This window comes from Vombatus ursinus, unplaced genomic scaffold (genome assembly GCF_900497805.2).
Source record: "Vombatus ursinus unplaced genomic scaffold, bare-nosed wombat genome assembly UNPS02014779.1, whole genome shotgun sequence".
Lineage (NCBI taxonomy): Eukaryota > Metazoa > Chordata > Mammalia > Diprotodontia > Vombatidae > Vombatus > Vombatus ursinus.
The window spans coordinates 44,964,260-44,987,583 of NW_020954557.1; the positions used below are offsets into that span (position 1 = coordinate 44,964,260).

The 23,324-nt window shown below is 36.5% G+C and overlaps 1 protein-coding gene across 2 annotated transcripts in view; it reads left to right on the forward strand.

Annotated features, from left to right (window-relative positions):
* Positions 1-1,119: 1,119 nt before the first annotated feature.
* SLC25A12 (solute carrier family 25 member 12) overlaps positions 1,120-23,324 on the forward strand; it is a 111,894-nt gene continuing 89,689 nt past the window's right edge. Inside the window, exons 1-3 of one of the 2 annotated variants that reach the window (XM_027866097.1) lie at positions 1,120-1,230; positions 2,235-2,288; positions 17,380-17,522. In XM_027866097.1, coding sequence (XP_027721898.1) covers positions 1,219-1,230; positions 2,235-2,288; positions 17,380-17,522 — 209 coding nt within the window. In that variant the 5' untranslated portion in view covers positions 1,120-1,218. Of the gene's footprint in view, positions 1,231-2,234; positions 2,289-17,379; positions 17,523-23,324 lie in introns of those variants that run through there. The other variant, XM_027866096.1, reaches the window with a different exon arrangement.

Genomic DNA, 23,324 nt, shown 5'->3' on the forward strand with positions numbered 1-23,324 from the left:
ACACGCATTTGAAGGGCTGACATACAGAGAGGTTTTAGATGCATTCTGCTTGGTCCCAGAAGTCCGAACTGGAAGTAATGAGTACAAGTTGCAGAGAGGCAGATTTTAATTCAAAATAAAGAAAACTTTCGAACAGCTTAAGCTTTCCAAAAGTAGAATAAAATCTCAGAAGGCAAGAGAGTACCTTATCATTAAAGATTTTCTAGTAGAGTCTGGATGATTGTCAGGTATGTTGTAGACAATGTAGAGGGTACTTCTGTTTAGGGAGTGTTTGGACTACCTGACCTGTGATCTTCCTTTCTACTTTGTAATTTTTTGATTTTATAAAACTGCAGTAATCTTTAGACAATTAAAAGCAAATATCAGTTATCATATGGTTAGGGTGTGGTAGAGGTAGTCAGGGAGGGAGGAACGCAAATCTTTCCAAGCTATAAAGAGACAACGAAAATTTTAATTTAATAAAAATCTAGGAAGTGAGGGGGGAATATACATCTCTGTTTTCTAAGTTGGATGGAGCTTGAAGTTACTTCTAGATTATCTGTACTCACTGGACACAGGCTGAATCCTGGAAAGCTGGGGAGGAGGGAAGATATTGCTAATAGGACCTTGCAATAGCAGAAAGTTCAAAAGTTAACTGGATTTTCACTGACGTGGAGCCCAGCCCTTCTCCAGTCAGAAAATCATTCATCAAATCATCTTATCTTGCCTTCAAATCCTCCCCAATGTAAACAATACTGAATCTTTGTTATCAATATTATTTATTATTTTTATTTATTGTGTTATTACCGGCAACAATAATAATAGGTGGTGTTGTGTAACCTCTGGGAATCTGGCCTATGTCGGGATAAAACGACTCAGAGGCTGGAGCCCAAGTCTTGCCCGAGACAGTGTGCAAAACCACACCCACTAAGAGGCCCAAGGAGAACCAGCGCTTTCTCCGTGGTGGCGGCGGCCTCTGGGCCCCTCAGCAGCAAACTCAGCTCAGCCATAGCACGCGACCCTCCAAGCTTGAGTTTCTTCAGTCTGATCGCTCTCCTCCTGGCCTAGCGACCTCGCACCTGGACAGCCCCCTGCCCAGCGGGGTCCAAGTCCTAGTCCTCCCAGGGCTCATTTGCATAGGGGGGCGCGCGCCTTGGGCCAGGGAGGCGGCGCGCGCGCACCCTGACAGCTCTACTCGCTGGCTCGTTCACTTGCTCGCTCCCGGCTTCTGAGCACAGCATGGCGGTCAAGGTGACTCCAACTATCTGCTGCTGCTTATGGCATAGGAAACGTTACCGGGGCTTTTTTTTTAAAATTTATTCTCTTTTCGCATTTCCCTTTTTGCTTCGCTCTCCGATAAACGCATTTCGGGACTCCAGCTCCTGGGTCGGGGGGAATCTGTGCATGGGTTGGGAGGAGAAGATGCTTGCCCGGGGGAGGGTAGGAGGAGGGACAGGGAGTTTGAGGGTCTTGTGTGGACCATGAAGCTGGTTCGGCACCCTGCCAAGGGAGTGGATTCGGGGGCATACATCCGTGAGCCTGGGGAAATTGTGGCGGAAAGAGGGTGGGAGGAAGTTGCATGTCAGGCCAAGGTGGGGGGTGGGGGGGACTTGCAGTGGGGGAAGGGAATGGATATTTTTTGATTAGGGGCCTCAGTGCAGTAATTAGGGGCGTTTTTTCAGTAATCAGGGGCCAACGTTGCTATTAGCAGTGCAGGTTGCAGAGTTGAGAGTTTTTGAGAATGTTGCTACAGTCTTCATTGGAAGTAGAAAAAAAGACTTCGTTTTTTATTTCATTTCACCGGCATCATGTTTTAAGCAGGATCGTTTTCCACTGGGAAGGCTGCTAGGCCATGAGTAACTTGGGCATTTTGACTTCCCGGTTGCTGACCCCTTCCTGGCCTCTTGGTGTGGAGGTGGGCGTTTGCTACTGCGTTGCTAGCAGAATGGGAAAAAAATTTAACTACTTAATCTTTGTACCCACCTTCTCTGTTACAGAAGCATTGTACACGCAATTTGCAGCTTCCTCCAGTTTTTCACACTACTAGTTATCCTTCAGCCCTTCAGGTCACAGCCATCCCATGTGACAGCTGTAATCAACAGCTGGTGTCTTTTTATTTTGTTTTGAATTTAAACTAAATACACTTATTAAGGAGATAAGCACATTGATTGTCTGGAAGTGAATTCTTATCTGCTTAGATTGTAGTAAATTTCTCTAGTGAAACATTAACCAGCCTTTTTTTTTTGGCCTTACAGGTGCAGACAACCAAGCGAGGTGATCCTCATGAGTTAAGAAACATATTCCTGCAGGTAAACTTGTTTATGCGTCATAGTTTTAATTGGGATTCACATGGAGCCGTGGTTAGGCCTTAACTTTCAAAAATGGCCTATTATTTTTCAAAATAGAGCTGAACAATACATCTCATGGTTCTGCTTCTCAGACATACTAGAGAAATGTCATTAAACATTTTCTACAATTTTTTTCAGAGATGTATTTACTGAGACCTATGGGAAAGATAGTAAAAGAATTTTCAATTTTCCTACCACTTAGTTATACAATTTGCTTGTATTCATTCTCTCAAGAGAATAATTAATAAGTTATAGTACCTGAAATTCTTTCTCCTTTGGAAATGTGTATAGTTTTCTTGATCATAAGTATCCTCGCCTTCATGTGTAAATAAGAAATGCAGCTTGTTACTAAGTTGATAACTTGTAACCCTTTTTTGTTTACTCTGAGTTCATTGGTATTTGACAGTGCTTTTAAAAACAATTTGTTATTGTTATCTTTGTATCAAATTCTTTAAAGAATATTAGAATTGTTTAAAGGACATCCTACACTATATTGCAATCTTGAAGTCTGCTTAGACTTCAGGACTGATGTCCTTGGCTCTGACCTTTTTTTCACTTAGGGGTTGTGTGTGTGTGTGTGTGTGTGTGTGTGTGTGTGTATGTATGTGTATATGTATGTGTATGTATGTGTGTGTGTATGTTTGTTTTACTTTCCTTTCTTATGTTTCAGAAGTTCTATTTACAGGAAGGTGTTCTTTAGAAATACAACTGAAAGTGAGATAAGCCAAGTTTGTATTTTACTGTAGTCTGTTTTCCTTTTCCTTTTTGTATCCTCAGCATTTAGCAGGTGCCTGCTGCTACTACATAGTAGGTATTTGCCTAAAGTTTAGTGAATGAATGTTGAATGTTGTAAGAGTTTCTCTTAGCTGTTGTGATCTCTAGATGTGGTGGTGGGGAAGTCAAGAAACCAGAGTTCTTGTCACAGCTTTTGCCAACTCTGTGACCTTAGGCAAGACACTTAAGCTTTCTGTTTGTCAGTAAAATGAAGTGGTCCCTTTAAGTCCTGTAGATATGTAATAATTTAGAAACAGTAATAGGTTCATATATATCTTGTAGTTAGAAGATGTGACTTTAAAAAAATAGGAGACATGGCTTGATTATTATGTGTAAGTGTATTGTAGACTAAATACGTATGTGTATTAAAATTGAGATTTGATAAACAGATTGAGCTTAAATAAACAAGGTTATTCTGCCAAGGTTTTAGAAACATCTGATAATAAGTGTAACTTCCAAGTAAATAATAATAATGTCAATGAATGCAACAGAAATGTTATTTAGATTTTATTTCTGGTTTAAAAATCTTAGTTTATAATAAATAGTCTTAAAACTAATAAACCTCTTCCAGTCATTGACAGTGGTTCACGCCATTGTATTTGTTTGCCAGATGAGGTTACCAGATATATTTTATAGGCTTTTGTATATCTGAGAAATCAACTAACTTCTTTCTGATTAATAGAGACTTTTTTCTTCCTCCATGTAAATTTTATCAACATTAAATTGAACATTTTAGATACAATATTCTGGCACTTTAATATCCTTTCAGGTGGCACAGTGGATAGAGTGCCTGACCTGGGGTCAGGAAGACTTCTCCTCCTGAGTTCAAATATGGCCACTTACTAGCTGTGTGACCCTGGGCAAATAATTTAACCCTGTTTGCCTTAGTTTCCTCATCTATAAAATGAGCTGGAGAAGGAAATGGCAAGCCCCACCCATTTGGTGGTAAAGAGAGCCAGACTCAACTGAACAATATAATCATAATATAAAATAGCTTTTTGGATTAAAACTTTATAGTAGACAAGTTGCTGATTTGCACCAGTGAAGGACATTCTCCACACTGATAAAGTCTCAAATCTGGACACTCTTCCATCCCCCCCTCTCCAAAAAGCAGGTGGAACTTATTAATAAGCTTCTTTTGAGCACTTACTGTTGGTTGGGACATTCTTAGAGGCCAGACTCTCTGACTACAACAAGGAGATTATAGCATAGGAAATTTCAGAATATTTACTTGAACTACCTTGAGGACAGTTGCAAAGTAACATGTCAGTAAGTGAAAAATAAAAATACATACTCACTGTGTTATTTTGTATCCTTTTTGTACCTAAAGGTGAATCAGAATGGGGTAATACAGGATGTGGTTAGAATCAAATTCTAGCATCACATATTTTGAGCTGGAAAGAACATTCAAGGTCATCTAGTTAACTCTCTTTATTTTACCATAGAGTAAACTGAGGTGGAGGTTAACTTGTTTGGTCACAGGGAGTAAGCTGCAGAAACAGGAACTGAACCCAGGTCCTAAAACTCTAAATCTAGAATTCTTTTTACCATAGGATGTGAGTTTTTAACCACATCTTGAGGAACAGTAGTGGTATGCAGGCCCAAAAGAAGAGTATTGCCAAGGACAAAGGCACAGAGTTGAATGGAGAGGACAACAAACAGATTGGTTTGGCTAGAGGACAACAGCCGTCTTGTGGAATGCTGAGATGAGGTTAGAAAGGTATGGGATGGGGGATTGTTGGCAAAATGCAGAGGTGATCCTTGTTACAAAGGATTTAACATAAACAGTATGGTACTGCGTGGTAGCCTTAAATACTAGTCAAAGAACTTTGTATATGAAAACGCAAGGATCAATTATAGGTTCTTAAATAGGAGGTAAAGGAAATTGGATTTATAGAAGGCTGTTCATAACAGCAGTTGTTATATATATATATGATGTATTAAAGACGGAAGAACTTGGAGGGAAGAGGGATGACCACCTACCAGACTCTCCATTAGAATAATGCAGGCAAGAGACAATACAATCTGGAAGAGGTCTATCTGTGGAAAGAGAGGTATAAATCCAGAGGCACTGTAGAGTTTCCTGTTTAAAGTGCCCTGGCATTCTTAGGGCATAGGTTCCCTTTACCTATAGTGGAAAGAGCGCAGGCCTAGCAAGCAGGAGACCTGGGCTCCACTTATAACTTCATGACTGACTGATTTGCCGTGTGAACTTGGGCAAGTAGTTTGACGTATGAGGCTCAGTTTCTTTATCTGTAAAAGGAGGAGAATAGACTAGATAATTTGTAAGGTACCTTCCAACTTTAACATTTTCTTCTTAAAATTTATTGAACTTAGTACTTGGATTGATAGTGAGGAGGCACAAGATGAAAAAAAGAGAAAGAAGTGAAAAATAATCAAATTTAAAATTCAGGGCCTTCTGGAAGGTGAAAGGGCAGGAGGGAGTCCTCAAGCAACTGTGCTGTAGTGGAAAGAACATTGGCTCTAAAGTTAAAAGATCTGGGTTGAGTAGCCAGTTGCTACTAATGAGCAGTTTGACTTTGGACAAGTCACTTCACCTGTTATCTTTATTTTCTTCATTTATAAAATGTATGCTTCTTGGAATTGTCATTAGAAGAGCACTTTGTAAACCTCATAGTACCACAAAAATGTGAACTGTTATCATTATTAATTTATTTTTAACATTTCAAGTTTTCTTTGTCAAATGTATTCCTCAAGTCACGGAGATATGAAACTGAGGGAGTGAAGTTGGAGGTAGAGGTTTGTGTAGATGGGAGTTGAACCCATGAAATTGAAGGAAGAGAATACAGAATGAGAAGAATTAAAGAGCAAGAACTGGACCATAGGTGATCATTAGAGGCAGAAGAGAAGAAGCAGGCTTGAAGACATGAAAGCCAAGGGTAGGATTTTTAGGAAGAAGGGGAGAATAGAAAGTGTCAGATATGTAGATTATCCTGTTATCTAATGAGTGGTTTGATTTTGAGAGGATTCTTGGTGACAGATTAGGTTTAGAATCAGTTGGGTGACTTTATGCAGAATAAAGACTGACTTTAAAATTTTAAACAATTCTGCTGAAAGCTTTTATTTAGGGCTACTTAATTCTGGATCACATCTGCCTAAATTCTTGCAGGGATAAGATGTCATATTTTATTTGGGTAGATAAGTTGAGTATTTGAGGACTATTGGTGCACATTGTTGGTGAGATTGTGTAAAGAGAGGCAGCTGCAGGAGAGTGGTAAGTATGCTGATGGAAAATCATGAGATCTGAGTTCTAGTTCTGCTTTTGTCACTAAGTAGCAAGCTGTGTGACCTTGGGTAAGTCATTTGACACCTCTCTGAGCTTTGGTTTTCTTGTCTGTGGGACTTGATGATGTCTGAGGTTCCTTTCATTTTGGTTATGAATTGTTATATAAAATACCATACCAATATGAAGTAGTATACAATAATACTTATTCATGTTTATGTGGTGCTCATCAGAAAAATCCCATGAAGTAGTGAAAATATTACTTTCCCCATTTTACAAAAAAAAAAAAAATGAAGCCCTGAGAGGTAAGATTATGAATTGTTGGACTAGTGAGCATGTTACTGTCAGCCCAGATTTGAACCTGGGTTTCCTAATGCAAAGCTCAGTGTGCTTTCCACTCTATCATTCTGTCTTGCTATATTTCATCAACTTTTAGCATCTGAAGGGACCAGGTTCTCTTTATCCACAAATGGCATTAATGGTATCTGCTAGCATTTCTCATCCCCAGGCCCAATTTGTCTCCAAGATCTTTGACCTGAGAGGGCAATAAATGAATTCATTCCTAGCCAGGTCTCCTGTGCAATAATTTCTAAACTAATTGTTAAGTAAAAACATACTGTTGTTATCCTTAAGATCATTTCTTGGTTTATTGCTTCTTTCTCATCCATAGACTCTCACTGACTTGCTTTTGTTCCACTTACAGTGTATGGTAGCAAAAGTGGGGGTGGAGCAACAGTGGAGAAGAATGAGGGCAGGGAGGGTTAGAAGACAGTGAGAACCTTCAAGACTCTCTTTGATTATTTAAAGATTGTAGTTTGCAGAACTGTGCTGTGTTTGCTAAAATTATCAGAAACTATTTTTGGTAAAGTAAAATTTTTAGAAATTGTATTTTTTATCCTTCTTTAACAGAAAGGCTTGATTGCTACTTAGTATCAAAAGAATGAGAATTGGGGCATAGGTGCCCATTATTCCAAGCCTACATATTTCTATATGTTATAACATAAAGGGAGTAGAAAATGATAATAAGGCTAAATAAATGGTCTGAATATATATATACATATACTTAGGCAATTGGGGTTAAGTGACTTGCCCAGGGTCACACAACTAGTAAGTGTCAAGTGTTTGGTCTGGGGCCAGATTTGAACTCAGGTCTTCCTGACTTCAGAGCCAATGCTCTATCCACTGTGCCACCTAGCTGCCCCTCTGAATATATTTTTATTCTGATAGCTCACTCCCTATTACCAGTGCAATGGATAAGAAAACAATACCAACATAGCACTAAATGGAAGCAAGTGATCATTTCTAGGGAGGTGTTCATTAGAAATGCCTTATTTTTAAAGTTGGGGATATTTCCTTCTCTTTGAGCTAATTACTGGCACTTATTTTTGTGATCCCATGGATGATTGCCTAATTTGAGTCAGCTGGAGTACTTCTGTTTCCTTGGATTTTCCTCACTGTGGTTACCTTTTCCCATTCTGGAGCTGGTTCCAAGTTAGCATCTTTAGGGGTCTTCTGCTATTGAATTGCCCACTGATTCTAAGACAAGGTAACTTTGTTCTCTCAGTTGTATTAATCTGTTATTTCGCTTAGATAGCCAGACCACACTGAGATACTTGAACCTAATAAATATGTGTATGTATATAACTGTGTATATGTATGCATGTATTTTTGAGCATGGGTATACTACAGTGCTTCATTGCAGCATGAAGATGTTGGGCTCCCAAAGGCTGGGTTCCTAGAGACTGTGCCAGCAGAGGGTAAATTTTAGAAATTTTAGCTAAAAAGTATGAACCTGGTAATGGATTGAGATCCAGCTCCCTTTCTGTTCTATCAAACTGCATCCTTCCCCTGTTATCTGTGTCACAGTCTGTACCAGCATTGGCTGGTCATTCAAGGATGTGGCTGCTGTGCTGAGCTGGAGAACTACTTGCTTTTAATATACTTCAAAGAGCACCAGCTCATGGGCCCTGAAGGAGACTCCTCTTGAGTTGGAGGAGTAGTTTTGTTTTTGTTTTTAACTAAAAATGGGAGTCTGCATACCTTCCTCCTTCTTTTTGCCGAGAAAAGGCTGATTTAATCAGAAATGTTGATGGTTATTCAGACTGATCTATTTCTTACCAATGTCTAAGCTTCACAGGTCCTTATGAGCTTTACCTTGATTGTCAAGAGCCAGGAATTGGCCACACACACACGTACACACACATATTCTCCTTGAATGTTCCCATGGTTACCTCGACTGAGAAATTGAATGTTTATTTTGGGAACAATGCAGATTAATTATTCAACTTAATCTGCCCTAGAAATCCTTCTAGCTCTAGTTACTTCACTCACCATGGTCACCATTTTCCTTTTTAAGGATTTTGGCCATTTTGTGGGAAAAAATATTTTCAGAATTTGTGTATTATGTGTACTAGCAGCTAATTTCATTGATTGACAGGTGAAATTAATAATATCTCCCCACTTTTCCTTTTTTTGGGAAAGCAGTAATGTAGTAATTTGGCAGTGAGCTTCCATAAAGTGGACAATACAAAAATGTATTTCAAAGCAAAATGAATGAATGAATGAATGAAGCAGCATTTATTAAGTGCCTTCTATGTTCCAGGCACTCAGCTTGGTGCTGAGGATAGAAATACAAACATAAAATAGTACCTGTTTATAACGAGCATACAGTCTATCAAGGGACACAGTAAGTACACATATAAGTAAATACAGAATATATACAGAATTTAGTATTAGGTAATTTTTGGGGGAGAGGGAGAAAATGGAAGTTGGAGGGAAGAATCAGGAAAGGCCTCATGTAGGAGGTAGCTTTTGAGTAGAGCTTTGAAAATAGCAAGGGATTCTAAGAGGCAGAGGTAAGGAGGGAGTGCATTTCAGGCCTGGACAAAGAACCTGTGCAAAAACAGATGGGAGATGGAATGAATTTTCAGAATAGCAAATAGATTAGCTTGTTTAGAGATTTAAGTTTCTTTGGGAATTTTATTTGTGCAGAACAAGGGTGTGGTATAATAGACCTGGTTTCTGTATGTGTATGTGTGTGTACATATGCATATATATGCTTATATGTGTATGTGGTGTGAAATGTACAAAAAAAAACTATAGAAATTATGTGTATGAAACCATATTAATAGTAGTGCACGTAAGGACCTTTGCATACTTTATAAAATTCTGCTAATATGAACTTTGCTAATATGAATATTGTCTTTCTTGATCTATGTGGCTGAATAGGTTTGGCATTTGCTGCTTCTTGTTAGAAAATTTTTTGCGTTGTAACTTATATTTTCATGTTACAAACAGAAAGTCAAAACAGGGTGACCTATCTATTATAGCCTTAGAAAAGTTTTGTAGGCCTGCTTTGCTCACAACCGGTTGTGCAAAGAGCATGCCATGCTGCTAAAGGGCATACGTTCCTGCCTAAATTTGGCTTCTGTTGGAAATAGAGTCCAGGAAAGGGGGAAAGACAATTAGGAGGGAATGTGTGTTCAATTCTTGACCCAGTACATGCTGTTCCTATTTTTGGTGTCTGGTCATGTATACATTGCTTTATATGAAATGCACAGCAGTTATATATTTTGTTACCACACCCTATTGACATTGTCATCATTTCACTGTTGAAATCAAAATGATGTTAAGAAGCAAATGTTACATAAGTTCTCAGGTAAAATAAAGTCATGCAACAGTTTGTGCTCATATTATAGTTGCACACTGGAAAAGCAGGGAAGTTTACCTAGGCCAGTCAGGACTGATCTCCCTGGTGAGCTTGCCAAACCCAAAAATCCTTTTTTTTTTTTTTGAAGACAAATAAAAGTATTAGAACAGCTCTTTGCATTTGTTTAGTAAGCCCAGTGAGAAAAGGCAGACAGATACAGAGACAGTGGGTGGATATCTTGTCCATTAATGTGTTTTAACCCTTACATGGGTTTAGCACTTTAGAGCTTCCAGGTTGCTTTCACTTATATTATCTCATTTGATCCTGACAACTCTGTTGGGTAAGCAGAGAATGTTGTGATATCCCCAATTTTAGAACAGAAAATAGGACCAGAGAAGTTAAGTACCTTTCACAGCCTCACAGCTAATTAGGGGTAGAGTCTTAGGGGTAGAGTCTTCTGACTTATTGTCCATTGCTAATTAGACAATGCTGCCTTTCGATGAATGGGAGAAATGTAGCTTTTAAAGTATATACTTTATGTTTCCAGTGAAGAAGCCTTTTCTGTAGAAGTGTTAAGGAATATTAACCTCTAGGAGTATTTTCCAGATTTTTGCCCAAAAGTATTGTTTTTAGATATGTGATTATATTTATTATGTGCATTTTTAGTTTTTTAAAAAATTTTTTAATCATTTATTTATTTGGGTGAGGCAATCAGATTAAGTGACTTGCCCAGGATCACACAGCTAGTAAGTGTCAAGTGTCTGAGGCTGGAAGTATTTGTTTTTTAAAGAAAGTTCTTTCCTTAGGCATGTTGGAGAACCTGAAGAAACAAATCAGTCATGGTATATGCCCCAGATTTGAATTCTTCTCTTTAGGCATTTGCAGTTATTTTTTTTTTTCATTCAAAAAGCCTTTCCCATAAATCTGAGAGAGAAAAAAAATGTGCCTATAGTTTGTTTACAGTACCTAAACAAAGGTTCCATGAACTTTGATTCCTAAACACTCACATTATTTGGATTTAATTTTCATTTTGTTTCTTACACAGATGTGATTTAAAGTTGTTGATCAACTCTGTTAGGTTCAGTCCCTAAGCTTAGCTTGTGATAATTGTTTTGTAAATCGCAAGGTCATTTAAGACTAGATTCAGTAACTGATAAATTTAGGCAATTTGCCAAATCACCTACCTTGAGTAATCAAGGTCTTGATGTGTTGGACTGTCGCCAAATATTATGACCTCATCGAAACTGGAAGTAACTTGATCTAATCACCACATATTTGCATGGGATACTTACCTTTTTATTTTTTTTTTACAAGCAATTACTTAGATTTAATGTACCAATATTATCTATCTTAAAGAAATCAGTCTAATTTTCAAGCTTCAGAATATTAGGTTTTTCTATCACCAATACAAACATATCTTTTAATTTTTTTGTTTTGAATTGTTTGTCAGAGCATGTACACTTTTGCCTGAAAAATAATTGAGTTGCGTTTGAAAAGTTTGACCAAGAAATAGCTTCTCTACTATTTTTATACCAGTGCTGCCTTCACATTGGGATTGTCTTTCACTTGTCCTTGACTTGGTGCCCATTTAGGATTCCTAGCTGTTAAGAAGGCATCTTTGAAATAGCAAGTGATTGACTTTGAAATTAAAGTATATTTAAGTTTGTATGAATTGTTTTCATAATCATTTTGAATTCACTATCATTGTAATCATTAGAAGTTGTTTGGAATCAAACTGGATATTATTATTACATTAATGCTAAATCATTTGCATACTATTGAATTATTGAAACTCATTGTTGGTTGGCTTGGGGGAGGCAGGCCCCCAAACACTTTTTCTTACCTTTTCTTATCCCATTCCATTTGAATCATTTGAATCATTTTGATTCCCTTAAAGCAGAGTCAGGAAAAGAATCCAGATATTTACCTAAAGTTAGACTATTTTCTATTTTCTAGTAAAAAGTTATATTATAATTATAAAGTATTCATAGTGGTAATAAAGCCACATTAAAGGCATGAAGGCTATTTAAGTTTGATAGCTTATTTTCCTAATGTTGTATTACCTACATTAAAGTAGAACATAAGTTCCTCGATGACAAAGACTATTTTTGCCTCTTTTTTTTTTTAATGCCCAGTACCAGGCACATGATAGGAGCTTAACTCATGCCTATGGAATTGAAATGAATTTAATGATTAAATATCATCAATTATTTTCTGGAGTGTTTCAACTGTTTTATTTTATCCTAATCTAGTGTTTTTCTCTCCAAAGTCACCAATGATTTCTTCTTTTTAAAATTTAATACTTTATTTTTTTCCAATTACATGTAAAAACAATTTTAACATTCTTTTTTCAAATTTTGAATTCCAAATTATCTCCCTCCTCTCCCCCACTCATTGAAAAGGCAAACACAATGATTTCTTGATGGCCAAAATCTAATGGCCTTTTCTGAACTGTTAGTCTCTCCTCGGGATATTATTCTCTCCTGATTTTCTGCCTGTCTGACCGTCCTTTAATCTCCTTTACTATATCTTCATCTAGGTCAGGATTACTAACTGGGTGTTTCACAAGGCCTTGTTTTGAGTCTCCTCCCTACTCTTTCCCCCTCTATACTATCTGGCTTGATGTTTTCATCAGCTCTCATGGGTTCAATTATCATTTTTATGTAGATGATTGATTCCCAGCTCTATATATCCATCTCTCATCTCTTTCCTGAGCTCCAGTCCCCCATCACCAAGTACATCTTTGACAGCTCTTGAACTGATGTCCAAAATTGAACTCAATATCTTTCCCCCTATACCTTTGCCTCTTCCCAACTTTCCTATTAGTGTTGTGGGCATCACCTTTGCAATCTTAGCTTCATCTTCAACTCCTTTTGGACTCAGCCCACATAGCCAATCTGTTGCCAAATCTTGTCATTCCTACCTTCACAACATCTTTCATAGTTCTCCTTCCCTCTAATCATAGAGCTACACTCTGGTGTAGGTCCTTGTTATCTCTTGCCTGGATTATTGCAAAAACCTTCAAACTGGTCCTCACATCTTCTGCCCTGAGGCCCCTCCTTCTCTCTGATTAAAGAGCAGACATTGGAGAGGTCCTCCCAGATTTTTCATTTAGGAAGGGCCCAACGAAGCCATCTCATAATTTCCCACCTGGCTATACTCCTCTGTACTTTATCATGCTCCAGTGATGGGTACTCTTCTACCCCTTCCACCTATCTTCTTTTTAAGTGTGGTCTTCCTCCATTAGACTGTGAGCTCCTTGAGGGTAGGGACTGTCTTTCTCCTTTCTTTATATCTGGAGCACTTAGCTCAATGTCTGGCACAAAATAGGGTTTATTAATAAGAGTTTATTGACTATCAAGTTTTGAAATCCATTCTTTTAATGTTCAAGCAAATTGATTAACAGTTGTGAGTCTCAGTTTTCTTACATGTAAAATAAGGTTGAGGATGAATCTTGCCCTACTTGACTCCTAGGCTTATTGTGGTATTAAAAATCTGTAATGTTTGTAAATGTCACCTGTGATTATTATTTAAGGACCACATATCTATGTCCAAATACATGCAAGGATTTTTCAGCTCTTTACTTACTAGTCTTAGACTGCCATTCCTCAGATAGAACGCCCACTGAATTTGCCAAGTAATTGCCTTTAATTTAATGAGTTAATTAGTTAACTGCCTCCTGTAGAAGTCAAGCACAGTACTTCTTGTGAATGAGAAGACTTTTTCACCCCTCTGAGCTATACCTAAGACTGTTTACACTTTATCTTTCTGTTAAAATCAAATTAAAATAGATTGGAAGGAAAAAACACTTAAGGGAGAAAGAAAAAAGTAAAAAAACCCAAGGAAAGTGATTCTCCCTAGCATCATTTGTAACTCTTGACATTAGTAGGGCCTGGCTCCAGTGAGAAACAACAATGAAAGCAATTGTTTTCTTGGTTGTTAGCTGTGGCCTTGGTAGGTTGTGGGAATGCAGCCTCACTTCTTGGCACTCTGTAGGTCACTGCTTCTCTGACTCCAGAAAACCAGGAAGTATTGTTTCTGCAACAAGTGCAATATGCTTCTACACTCCTGTGTGTATATTGGTCACAATGTTAGCAATCAAACTCAGAAATTAGAAGACAGATACCCTCTGGTGAATCAGATGGGTTCTTAGCCTCCGAAGAGTAAACCAGTAGAGTTTTGACAACAGCTAAAAGTGGAAAAAACATAACCAGCAGGAATCAAAATAACCACAGAGCCACATTCTTTCATCATCCTAATTTTGAGTGCCTTCTGTGTTTATGATATATTTCTTTGAACTATGGCATTAAATTCAGCAAATATTAAGACCCTACTATATGCAAGGCTCCAGGGCAACAAAGATAAAAAATTTCCTTGATTTCTGCTCTTAAGGAATACATGATCTATATAGATATACAAATATAGTACAAAACAGAATGTTGTGAAGGAGAGTTCCAGAAAAAGTCCTCTCAGAAAATTTGAGGATAGAGAGTACTTTCAGCTGGGAAAATCAAGAAGGGTTTCATGGAGGAGATGGTACCCAAGCTGCCTTGAAAGAGGAGGATTTTAGTCAGAGTTCGGGAGGATGTGAACTTTCTAACCTTGCATCCCAGTAAGGCAAAATAAGGGAAGAATATGTCCAGTTTGACCAGAATATTAGAGTACATGAATAGGAGAGGTAGTTTGGAGGCCAAATTGTGGAGAGCCTTAAAGACTCATGTAAAAATGCTTACTTTGGGCCAAGTATGTTATTTTGTACTATGAGCAAAAGGAAGTCAGTGATGGTTTTTTGAGCACAAGAGTGACATGACTGTGGCTGTGCATTGCTATTGAGTCATTTCAATCATGTCTGACTCTTTATGACCCCATTTGGGGTTTTCTTGGCAAAGATGCTGGAGTGGTTTGCCATTTCCTTTTCCAGCTCATTTTATAAATGTGAAACTGAGGCAAACAGGGTTAAGTGACTTGCCCAAGGTCACAGAGCTAGTAAGTGTCTGAGGCCTGATTTGAGCTCAGATCTTCCTGACTCCAGGCCCAGAGTTCTGTCCACTGTGCCACCTAGCTGCCTGTTCATTAGGAAGGTCATTTCAGTAGCTATGTGGATGTTGGACTGGATAGGGAGAGAGTTTAGGGGGCCAGCTAGGAGTTTATTGCAGTAGTTCAGTGAATAAAATTTAAATGTTAGATTTGACATAGTCCTTACCTTAAGGGATATTCAATCCAACAAACATCATTTAGTGCTTACCTTGTGGTAAAAACTATTCTGAGGGGTGAGCTATTTGAGGCTATCAAATTCAAATCTTGTCTCTACTGCTTTTTAAATGTGTGGCCAGAAGTGAGCCCCTTAGTTTTCTAAGCCTCAATTTTCTCACTTGTAAAACAGAGATGATAATAGTTGTAGTAACTGCTTCACAGGATTATTGCTGTAAGGTGGCCTTGAGATTACATATGTAAATTTTGCCAATCTTAAAGTGTGTTAAAAATGTCTGTTTATATATATAATAATCAAAGACAATTGTTAATGGAGGCTATGAGAAGTAGGAAGCATTTTAAATTGGGATCTTAGATAATATCTAAGATTATTCAGTCAACAAACATTTGTTAAGCACTTATTATATATGCCATGAAGTAGTGTATTATACATGAAGGAAATGGAAAATGCAAAGCCAAGAGAGAGTTCCTGCCTCAAGTCTGTAAGAAAAGAATTCTAAACCTCCTAAGTTGAGTTTAAACCTTCTTCAGTGGAGAGTTGGGAACCATGAGAATTTTTTTTGAGCAGGATGATGATATGTTCAAAAATACATGTTAAGATTGATGTACAAAGATTGGCTCAGGAGTGGTAGTAATAGTTTAGGTGAGAGGGAATGGAGGCAATAAATGTAGGCTTAATAGGGTGTTCTGATTAATGTTTAATAAATATCTCAATGGAAAAGTTTAATCTGCATTATTAACATTTTTCCCCATCACTTTCTTAAGTTTAGACAATCAACAAAATAATAAATCAAGCCCTAATTTGTAGTATGTGTTTATTTCTGATATCTGAATGTTCACACTGAAAATTTAACATCTATACTCAGTTTGAATTGACTCCAGCACACCCCTGACTATACTATGAAGGGAAATAAAGGAGATGGTATGGTTGCTTTATGGGGTAGCTAAATTGAGAAGGATTTTGTTTGATTTTTAAGATACAAGCATGTTTATGCATATTTAGAAGCAGGAAAAGAAGGTGCCAATGGAGATGGAGAGTGGAAGTGCTAGAGAGAGGAGGAATAATTGATTAAGCAGTATTCTGGAGGCAAGGAGGGATGAGATCAAGGTCTTTGATGGAGTTATTCATCTTGGCAAGAAGGAAGGTCTCTTTTTCCTCTAAGGCAGATGGGAAAAAGGAGAGGGTAGGTAAAGATAGAGCTATTTTGAGGTAATGAGTAGGGCAGTTGAGAATTAAGCTACTTCTGAAGGCTTTCTTTAGGTTGAATTGTGAAATTAATGACATACTTGAATACTTGATATGTTGTGGGATTTTGAAGATTGGAACTCTCTAGTTGAATGGGTATATTCTGCAGAATTACAAAGTTTATTAATTCCTACCTGGAAGGAAGGATTCAAATTTGAAAGAGAATGAAAGGTAAACCTTCTTCACAAAAGTGCCCAGAGACCATTATTATTTGATATGAACTTCTTTTCTGTGGCATTTTCAGGTAGAGAACTTGATAAATCATCTTAGAAACAAGAAATTACAGAAATTAAGGCTTCTGTTATCAACATTTTAGTGGACTATGATTATTTGTTGGCATTGCCAGATTTAGCAAAAGAATTTCTACAATGAATTTGTCTTCTTAAGATTGATTTCAGGCAAATGCGCAGATATTAATTTAATAAGAGACATTTCCCACAGAGCACAGGTTTTGGTTGATCACATTGGTCATCCTTATAAATAAATTCATGATATAATTTTCAAGAAATTTCTTAGAAAAGCATCTTCTCTTCTAATTTCTCGTCACATGCCAGAAATTGGAACCTTTAAGAAAGTTGGGGTTTCCTAAGCAAAAATTTCTATTATGACTTGCTTCTTGATCTCTTTTATGGGTAAGAAAGTCTCTGGAAACCTGAAGATTTTTTAACTTCTCACTTTCAGGTTCTGGCCACTATCTTAGCTGCCCTTGTACCCTTAGTACTCTAAAATCTCTTGTCTTTCTGACATTCTTAAATCGGTCAGTAGAATATTCCCTCTTTGTTTCCTTTCACACAAGAAGAAAAGATCTCTTAATGTTCCTTCATTTCTCTGCTGAATTTTAACTTATTATTTCATGGGTTGTTTGGTAGTTACAAAATAACATCTAAGTTATTCTTATCCTTATAATGTTTGTTTCTTCCCTCTGTAGTATGCCAGTACCGAGGTTGATGGAGAACATTACATGACTCCAGAGGACTTTGTCCAGCGTTATCTTGGATTATATACTGATAAGCATTATAATCCATGGACTGTGCAGCTCTTGGCAGGAGTAGCTGATCAGACCAAAGATGGGTGAGAAACCAAAACCATTTTCTGAAAAAAAAAAATGCTAGTTGAGCAATCTTTAAAAAGAGAGAGAAACTAGTACTCACCTAGAACTTTTAAACATAATATTTATTTAAAATGCTTTTGTTTACTCCTGGTAAGAATTATAAATTGATTTTTTGCACACTAATTTTTTTTAGGATTGTACATAAAATTAAAAATATATATATATAATGATGGAGGTTATAGCACAGAGAGGCGGCACTAAATTTTGTTTACTTTTATGTATACAAGGATGAGCTCTAAGTAAGTAAAACATCTGTGATTGAATTTTATGTATTTTTTTCATGATTACAAGAGAGAATATCCATTGTTAATACTGAAGGTTGTGAAGGTTAATATTGAAGGCATTTGGTTTATAAAAATATACAAAAGTTGAAGTGGAAATATATTACTTTTTATATAAAATAAAGATGTTAAAGTAGAAATATGTAATATGTAAGTAGTGTGGTACTTTTGTATCAAAGTTATAGTATATTTACAGTTTTGTGAATGGTTTTATCATCTGGTAAAGTCATTGTGAACCATTCAGTAAAGAAATCTACCAGTCCAAAGACAGGCCTATAAGAACAAATTAAATCTAATACAGATCTCTACCTTAAATTTTTTAAAAGGAGCTTTTTATCTTGGTAGCTTCTGTAACATTTACTGTTAATTGTTGTTTTTTTTTTTAAAACTGTTTTCCAAGTCCAGTCTGCACAGTATCCACATGTTTTCACATGCTTCCCTCTGACCTCTTCTGCTCTAATGCAGTTTCACTTACTTATTTTTCAAAGCTTCCTGGGCTCAGTCCTGGAAGAAAGAACTCTTGATACAGTCAAGTAGAGCCAAAAGTTAAGTTGTTAGAGTAGAGCAGGTCAAAAATATTATCAGAGGAGTGGGTATTGACTGAAGAAGAGTTGGAAAGAATCTGTTAAGAATAGGATACTGTCCACCTTTTTAAAAGGTAGATTTCATTCATTTCAAATTAAAAGCCTCTTAACTGTCTTGTTTCTTTTGGTTGCAGATCTGACCCATAGGAATACTACAGTATTGCAAATTGTAAAATGGCTTAGGAAGATATAAATTACTTCTAAACCAGAGAGAATAAATTTTCTGGTATGAGAGGATTTTTTTAGTCACATGAAGAGTATTTTTTTTTAATGTAGACTTCTTTTTTGGTTTTCTTATAACCTAAATGTGACTTGAGATAATACAGACAACAGAGTATGGCAAAATATGACTTTCTTAGAATTTATTTATATATCACATTACATAATTTTCTTTGATTACATAATTTGCTGTGTTTCAGTATTTATAGTTAATGAAGAAATAATTATTTAATTTTAAAAGTATTTGTAGTTTTTGTTATTAACATTTAGTGTAGCTTGGGTTTTTTTTTGTTTTTTTTTTTTTTAACAAAAGACAACTGAAATCAAGGCATGGGTAAGCCTTAGTTACGTCTTCTGATTTTTGTCAGATGATTGCAACTATCCCCAAAAGATCCAAGAAATGAAATCTACATAAAAGGACTTGAAAATGCTAGGGATCAAATTCCATTTGAGAATTCACCTCAAATTGGGTTAGCAATGGATGCAGTTCTTTTTGATAATATACATTTTAAAATTGGTATATGGTTCTTAAAATGTCCAGTAATGATTCAGATTTTCATGGTTTATTAGCATTATTTAATTAGAATCCCAAGTTTTCCCTGAGACAGCTTACCTATAATCTGTTCATACTTGAATTTTTAGTGTCTTGAACACTAAATCACAATGGAACCATATGTTTTGACAATGTGTTGTTTGACTAATCTCTATACCCAAAGGGTTTCAGAGAAAATGACAATATCTCTTTTCACATAGAAATACTTCATAGTGATATTATTATATATCACTTGGATACTCTCTTCTGGATATTCCCCTTTCCTTCTTCCATTTTCTTCCTTCACTCTACACATGAGTGAATAACTTTTCTTCTTTCATTTTTCACCCTAACGAGTGATGGAAGAATTGATAATATAATTCAGTGAGTATATTTATGCAAACCCAAGGTGCTTCTTAATTTCATTTTAGTTGCAAATTTAGTTGGAAAAAATGCCACAAACAATTCTTCTACATATCATTTCATAATTATATTTGTACTCACAAGAGAACAGAAATGAAACATTAAATTTAGCCTACATGTCTCTTTAATTTTTTGAATGAGTAGGGTTGGAGTGGTTGAGATAAATTAGTCCAGGAGTTCCCTGCACAATGCACAGATTTTTATGGTACTGATTTTGTTATATTCTCAATGCCAGCAAACCCTGACCTTCACCCTCTGAATGGGCAGAAAGTAAAAGCAGAATATTGTATGAGTATTTGCTATTTGTAACATATTATAAAAGAGCAGTTAGGTTATAAATAGTTCAATTTGTTGTCTAAAAGTGGAAGCAATTAGCCAAATGTGTCTCTTTCTTAGTTTTAACTAATCCTTTGAAGTCTTTCTTGTAAATGAAAAGTAAAATTATTTTATACTCCACATGCAGGTATCTGAGAGACTATTATTATATGATTTAGATTTGAAATCTAAAATGTTTAGACAGTTGCTTGTTTTAAGCTGTAACTTACAGAATTGTAGGTTCTATATTTGTCCCTACTCAGAATTTCACGTGAAGGCTCTGTTCTCTCATAGAGCAGAAGAAGAATCTAAGTTTTCCCCATTTATTTCATCAATGTTTAGGATGTAAACAGCAAAATGCTGTGTGTGTGTGTGTGTGTGTGTGTGTGTGTGTGTGTGAGTGTTTGTGTTTATGTGTGTATGGCTCTTGTATAACGGCTATAAAATTTATATATCACTTGGGGAGGAGGCATTAGATCTTTATTAAATTGAACCTGGGGGACCTGGGGAAAACATTTTTGCCAACTTGTTGAATTATGAGGTGAAATCTGTTTTGGAGCAAACTTTCATATGATTGTAAATAGGTTACAGTTTTTTTAAACTGTTTATGTATTTACTTTTTAGGGGAACCCTTTACTTTTTTATTTATTTACTTATTTTTGGCTAGGCAATAGGGTTAAATGACTTGCCCAGGGTCACACAGCTAGGAAGTGTCAAGTGTCTGAGGCCAGATTAGAATTCGGGTCCTCCTGACTCCAGGGCTGGTGCTCTATCCACTATACCACCTAGCTGCCCCAACCCTCTACTTTTTTAATTTAACATCCTAAATAACAAATGTCATTTTGACTGTTGAGATTTTCCAACATCTTTGTTATAATCCTCTTACTATACATATTTGAGTCAGAATAGTTTTCCCTTCAGCAGGATTCTCTGGGATATAGAATTCATAGGTAATAATAATAGTAATGATGATGACGATGATGATGATAAAAAGTTACTTATATAGCACTTTTAGATTAGCAAAGTGCTTTACTTAAATGTTGTCTTAATTGATTATCACCTAAACACCATTTTATCCCTATCTTATAGGTGAGGAAATTAAGACTGATAGAAGTTAGGTAACTTTCTGAGAATAATAAAATTAGTTAATATCTTGAGGCAACTATTAAACTCAGGGCTTTCTAATTCCAAATCCAGCATTCTATTCACAATGCCATCTGCCTTTTTGGACATTTTGATTGGAAAAATGTAGATATCTCGAAGATACCTAGTTTTAATCATTTTTGATTGGTCACTTAATCTCTAATTAAAAATGAATAGTTTATTCTTTGGCTTCTGTGTTTACTGCCACTTTTTTTTCTTTTTGGTGAGGCAATCAGGGTTAAATGACTTGCCCAGGGTCACACTGCTAGTAAGTGTCAAGTTCTGAGGCCAGATTTGAACTCAGGTCCTCCTGACTCCAAGGCCAGAGCCCTATCCACTGTGCCACCTAGCTGCCCCTACTGCCACTTTTAGTCTATCAGAATGATTGTTCTAAGTTGTTCTAAGACTGGCAGAGTTATAGATTAGGTTTATGTTTACTTATATTGCCATATGAGGAGAGAAAAAGATACTCCTAATCCCCCATTGATCAAATTCAGAGCATCCCTAGGAAAGATAGAGCAGTGGTTCGGGTTGTAAACCAGTTTGTGACTACCAACTAGTTCTTGGACAGGGCAACAGAATATGAAATATATAGTCCAAGGACTCATGTTCAAATCCCAGCTCTGCTGCTTTCTTCCTATGTGACTTTGGGCAAATCACATGACCTTTCTGGTCTGCAGTTTTATCATTTGTAAAATATGGTGGTTGGATTAGCTAGCCCTTCAGGTCTTTTTCTATTTCTTAATCATAGAATCTTATGTATACAATAGATAAATATAATAATTAATCGCTGACAGGCCAAATTGTGAGAAGGATAGAAGAGATAGAAGTACAAGAATTAAGTAAGTCCACAAATGAATAAACTGCTTAGTATCCTTCCTGTTATTTATTAGAAACCTAATAGAAAAAATGTGGAATCATCTTTTATTTTTCCAAATTTCCAAGGCACTAAGCACCATCATCAGAGTGAGGAATGATTGGAAGAGATTTTGGTAATGCAGTTGCTATTATAACATGGCTAAATTCTTCTCCACTATCTTAATTTTTGACATCTCAGATATCATCCTTTGCCATTGATGTCTTCGCAGTATTGATCTGTTTTGGATTAGGTCTTGATCCTGTGTGATTCTATGGGAAATATTCTTGAGATAATTCCTTGTTTGACAGATAGATTGAGATATATATTTTTATAGTAGATAGGAATATAGTAGATAGCCTGAAAGCTGGCCTGGAGATTAGTAGGTTTCCTAAATAATTACTTTAGGAGGTTAAAAAAATAAATTCAGTGCATTCAATAAATTATATTCAATGTGGAACAAAAATACATGGTTTCTGACTACTTGACACTATGACCATATTTGGTTTTGTCTCAGTTGGTATTTTTTTTTAATGGCTTTTCCATTCCTCTCATTAGTGAAGACTGCAGAATATTTCAGGAGCGCATGATTGGACAATGTTAGGACATAAAAGCAAAAAACTAAATCTATAATCTATAAAATCTATAACAGTTTTTAAAAAACTGTGACCTATTCACAATCAAATGAAAGTTTGCTCCAGAACAGATTTTACCTCATAATTCAACAAGTTGGCAAAAATGTTTTCCCCAGGTCCCCCAGGTTCAATTTAATGAAGATCTAATGCCTCCTCCCCAAGTAAGTGATATAAATTTTATTTTATTTTTAGGCAATTGTGGTTAAGTGACTTGCCCAGGGTCACACAGCTAGTAAGTGTCAAGTGTTTGGTCTGAGGCCGTATTTCAACTCAGGTCCTCCTGACTTCAGGGCCAGTGCTCTATCTATTGCACCACCTAGCTGCCCTGTGATATATAAATTTTATAGCTGTTATACAAGAGCCATACACACACAATTTGATTTGAATTCAGGACTTCCTGACTCCAGGTGTGGTGCTCTATCCACTGTGCCACCTAACTGCCTAGTCAGGTAGGGAGTCAGATAGAGTTAAAATCCAGCTTGGGCAAGTCACTTCACCTCTGTTTGCCTTAGTTTCCTCAACTGAAAAATAAGTATAATAACAGCACCTACCTCACAAGGTTGTTGTGAGGATAAAAGAGATAATATTTATAAAGTTCTTAGCACAGTGCCTGGAATGTAGTAGGCACTATATAATGTTTCCCACCCATCACCCACCCCTTCCCTTTTATATCATTTAATACCTTTTCTTATGCAGGTGATACTTTTGGAATGTAGTAGGGCTGTTTCGTATGGAATCCAAGTAAAGACCAGGCTTTTGGTCTGACTTTCAGTC